Source organism: Neophocaena asiaeorientalis, unplaced genomic scaffold (assembly GCF_003031525.2).
Source record: "Neophocaena asiaeorientalis asiaeorientalis breed wild unplaced genomic scaffold, Neophocaena_asiaeorientalis_V1.1 scaffold129, whole genome shotgun sequence".
Classification (NCBI taxonomy): Eukaryota; Metazoa; Chordata; class Mammalia; order Artiodactyla; family Phocoenidae; genus Neophocaena; species Neophocaena asiaeorientalis.
Genome location: NW_020172446.1, coordinates 6708470 through 6712396, shown reverse-complemented (window position 1 = coordinate 6712396; position 3927 = coordinate 6708470). Strand labels below are relative to the sequence as shown.

The 3927-nt window shown below is 58.8% G+C and overlaps 2 protein-coding genes across 4 annotated transcripts in view; one reads left to right on the top strand and one right to left on the bottom strand.

Moving 5' to 3' along the window:
• Positions 1-3619, top strand: part of SMG6 (SMG6 nonsense mediated mRNA decay factor) — a 231035-nt gene extending 227416 nt beyond the window's left edge. Inside the window, exon 10 of one of the 3 annotated variants that reach the window (XM_024736587.1) lies at positions 1888-3619. In XM_024736587.1, coding sequence (XP_024592355.1) covers positions 1888-2018 — 131 coding nt within the window. In that variant the 3' untranslated portion in view covers positions 2019-3619. The remainder of the gene's footprint in view (positions 1-1887) is intronic. The other 2 variants (XM_024736579.1, XM_024736572.1) reach the window with 2 other exon arrangements.
• Positions 2487-3927, bottom strand: part of HIC1 (HIC ZBTB transcriptional repressor 1) — a 13155-nt gene continuing 11714 nt past the window's right edge. Inside the window, exons 6-8 of the mRNA XM_024736108.1 lie at positions 3678-3736; positions 2873-3026; positions 2487-2677 (exon numbers count right to left, since the gene is read on the bottom strand). Of these exons, the coding sequence (XP_024591876.1) occupies positions 2487-2677; positions 2873-3026; positions 3678-3736 (404 nt within the window). The remainder of the gene's footprint in view (positions 2678-2872; positions 3027-3677; positions 3737-3927) is intronic.

The window sequence follows — 3927 nt, the reverse complement described above, 5'->3', positions numbered from 1 at the left end:
CTACAGGAACCCATTGCCATCCTGGGGACCGCCCCTATCAGAATTACATCAGCAACGGCTGGTGTAATCAAACCCCATTTGTCAGTGTGAATTCTTAGCAGATTAACTTGTCAGATTCACAGAGAAACCATCACCAAATGTTTATGTGTAAACGATGTTGAATTTTAAAATCATGTGGATTATGGCGGATGGGGCCTGACAAGATGACAGTCTCTGGTTTCTAACAAAGTGAAGTTACCAGTGTCAAAACAGAGGATGTTTATTGTTAAAAATGTCTCAAAGTATCCACAGAAACCCCTGCAGACCCCTGCCAGCAATGCCGGGCCTTGGTTGGCTGACCTGAGGCCTGGGACTCGCCTGGTCTGAGTCCCAGGGCAGGACCAGTGGGGCTGTGGACAGACTTGGGCCGCCCACTGGGAGCCCCACATGGCACTGCACATCACCCCACCCCAGCGCACACACCCCGAGGGGCCAGGCCCAAGCAGCCAAGCAGTCTCAGAGCATCTCCTCTCCCCGTGGCTGCCTTCCTCTCCCTCTCTGTCCGCCACAGCTGCTCACCTCCCACCACACCCTCGTTCCGCCTCTCCCCGTCTCTCACCGCCATCAACCCCACAAGCCTCTCCCTCCCTCTTCCCCCCAGACTCCTCCCAGGGCTGACAGCCAGTTCTCAGCCTCCCTGCCTGGAGCTGGCAAGCCTGAAACTGCTCAGGTCGGCATGGATGTTTGCAGTCCCCCAGCCCCGCCAGCCCTCACAGTCAGCAAGCCCCGCAGGACATTTCCTGTGCCTCACTGTCTGCCGGGCCTCCGTCAGCAAACACCCAGCCTGGGACCGAGGAGTGGACCTGCCACCCAAGGGGCCTTAGCAGGGGTGGGGATGTCACTTGTGTGAGTGCTTGGCCCCAGCTTAAATTCTCCCCAATACATTATTAAAAGGGAATTAGGGGGAAAGAAGTGGGGGAAGATATCCTGCTTAAAAAGAACGAAGGCTATCCGTTCGTGTGTCCGTTTGTGCTCATATAGAAAGAACTTTAAAATCTTTAAAATTTGAATGAAGTAGTACGGTGAGTATGATTGTAATGTTATAGAAAAAAAGCTTATATAACAAGTGTATACACTTGTAAATGTGCATAAAGAACTCTGGAGACATACACAGCTCTACCCTGGGAAACAAGACAGAGAGACATGAGGGAGAGAACAGGGAGAAGCATACGACTTCACCTTTCCTTTCTCTGTACCTAGAGGTTGCTACCGTACACACGGATCACGTTTATTTAATAGAGGGAATCTTTTGGCTCTAACCTCAGGGCCACCTTGGCTGGGCGCTGCCGGGACCCTCGCCCTCCTCTCCTCAGAGCTCCCTGAGCTAACCCCTCTCCTCACTTCCCCGGGAGCCCTGGATACATTTTGTATTCCATCGTGAGCTTCCTACCTCTGAATACCTAAAGTGTGGATCTGCTGGCCTTGGGAGGGGATGGGGGCGGGTGGAGAAGATGTGCAGAAGAGAGGAATATTTGGCGTCCAGGACTAGCCGTGCAGTCAGAAGGAATAGGAGGGCCGGCTCTGCTCTCTCAGCTCAGAGTCCTGAGAAGAGGGGTTTGCGGAGGCTGGTGGGTCGGGCAGCTCTCAGGGCACGAGGCAGCACAGCCCTTCGCTGGAGGCGGGGGTCCAGAGCAGAAGGCCAGCCCTGGCCCATCCTGGCCCTCCCTAAGCCGGTAGCGGAGGGGCGCCCTCGGCTGATAGTCGGCACGAGGGAAAGGACCTGTGGAAGGGCCAAGGTATGGCTGGCCTTGAGCCCCCAGGACTGCTTTCCCCTCCGGAAGAGGAGAGGCAGCCAGTGCCTCTGCCTCCTGCCCTCAGTGAAGTCCCTCTGCTCTCTCCTGCCAACAGAGGAGCCGATCCGGCTACTGCGGGAGGTGGTGCTGTTGACGGATGACCGGAACCTGCGTGTGAAGGCGCTGACCAGGAATGTGCCTGTGCGGGACATCCCGGCCTTCCTCACGTGGGCCCAGGTGGGCTGAGGGGGCCACAGCGGGGCCCACCCCCATGGAACCATTCCCGAGAGGCCACCAGGCGCCCAGAGTAGCACAGGAGATGCCCGCGTGCCTGAGCCACCAGTCCACCCAGACAGTAAACTACCCTCTTCCCCCCACGCGTGGCCGCGCTGTGGGGGCAGCTGCTCCGCACAGAGCCCCTCCCAAGGGCCGGGCGGAAGCCGCTGGGACCCTCCTGGGCTGCCGGGATTTAGCAGGGAGGTGGCTGGCTGCAGTGACAGCAGGTGGGCGAGCCAGACCGACCGCCGGTGCTCAGCCTTTCTCCCTCCCCGTGTCCGGTTCAAGGGCTGGGGGAAGGCCTCTTAGCCCGGGGACTCAGCCACTTTCTCAGCTGGAGATGGGGCAGGGGGTTAGAGTTTCCATCAGATGCAGGTGAGATCACGGGTCCCTTTAATCTTCAGAGCCCCTGTCCTGAAAGCGTCCAAGAGGCTTTGGTCACGCCATGAAGAGAGTGCTCAGGGCGTCTCTCTCCCCCTGAGGCCTGGATTCCCCCATGGACCCCACTTGGGTTCTGAACAGCAGCCCTAGGCACCCCCCACACACGCCTGTCCCGCTGCTCTTCCCGCCCTTATCAACCTGGGTCCGCTGTGCTGGGCCACTGGTTTTCCCCTCGGCGGGTCGTGGGTCTGTAGGGAGGACATCTGCTCTTAGGCCCATGCTTCCTGGGTGGCCTTGGCCTGCTCCGTCTCCCTCCATCGGCCTTCCTTTTGCTCTAGTTCCCACTTCACAAGATTTCCTCAGACTCTTCTCAACTCGCCTCCCTCTCCCCCTCCCGAATCATCCTCCGCACCCTCCTTCTCTTTCTAGTTGGTCCCTCTCACCTTCCTGGCCCCTCATTGCCTTGCCATGGAGGTTCTCACTCTGAATGCTTCTCCCGCGGTACCTGTGGCAGGAGCCTAAGAAAGCTTTCCTGCCGCTGACCACCTCTCCCAGGCCCCTGTGCTCTGGGGTGCTTCCAGGCTCCTCCAGCCCAGCCTGAGGGAGGGTAGGGTGGGCCAGCGCCCGGGAGCAGCATTGCCTAGCCTGGAGTTTCTAGGTCTGCCCTAGAAGAACTTGACCCGGGGGCCCTTCGCCTTGGAGTTTTTTGTTGCCCCTTCAGCTGGCACCTGTGTTCAAAGCTGCACTCAGGCGGCTTCCTACTGGGAAAGCGTTCTCCCAACCCAGGGACAGGGATGGAGGGGGACTTAGGGGAAGACAGGGTTTGGAGGCGGAGCCAGGAGTAAGTTTTGATGGGACCAGTGGGGGAATCCCCCAGAGCCCCCCCCCGTCTGACTATACAGCCTGCCCAGAGGATGGGGGCAAGGCAGTGCCCTCCCGGAGGCCCGAGATTATGCCAGAAGGAGGGGGAACTGTACGGGAGAGCCATGGCCGACGATTTGGGGCTGTGAGTCCCCCAGGGCCTCAGAAGACTGGGCGTTTTGGGGTATAGGGTCCCTGGCCTCTCCTCTGAGATCCTTTCCCCTGGGTGAAGGCTGACGACTGGGTGGGTGGGAGACCCTGTCTCTCCTTTCTGTCCCATTTGCAGCGCTGGATTTGTTTCCTTAATAAACTTTTAGTTATGAAACGTACCTGAGCTCTTGCTGATCTGTCTCTGGGACCGGGGAGGGACGGTCCAAGCCACCGCACCTGTATGAGGGCGCTGCTTCGGGCCCCTGCACCCACCCCCGTGCGGCCCACCCAGCTCCCTGTGCAGGGCGAACAGAGCCGCTGGGTCCAGGGTCCTTGGTTACTGCTTTATTGCTGTTTGGTTCGAGTATAGAAAATGGAAGCGGCTCTGGAAGAGCCTGTGTACAAGGTAGGAAATATACAAACGAGGAGGAGGGAGCTAAAGAGACCACGTTCCAGCCCAGCCCAGCCTGGGCTCGGGGTTGGGGGG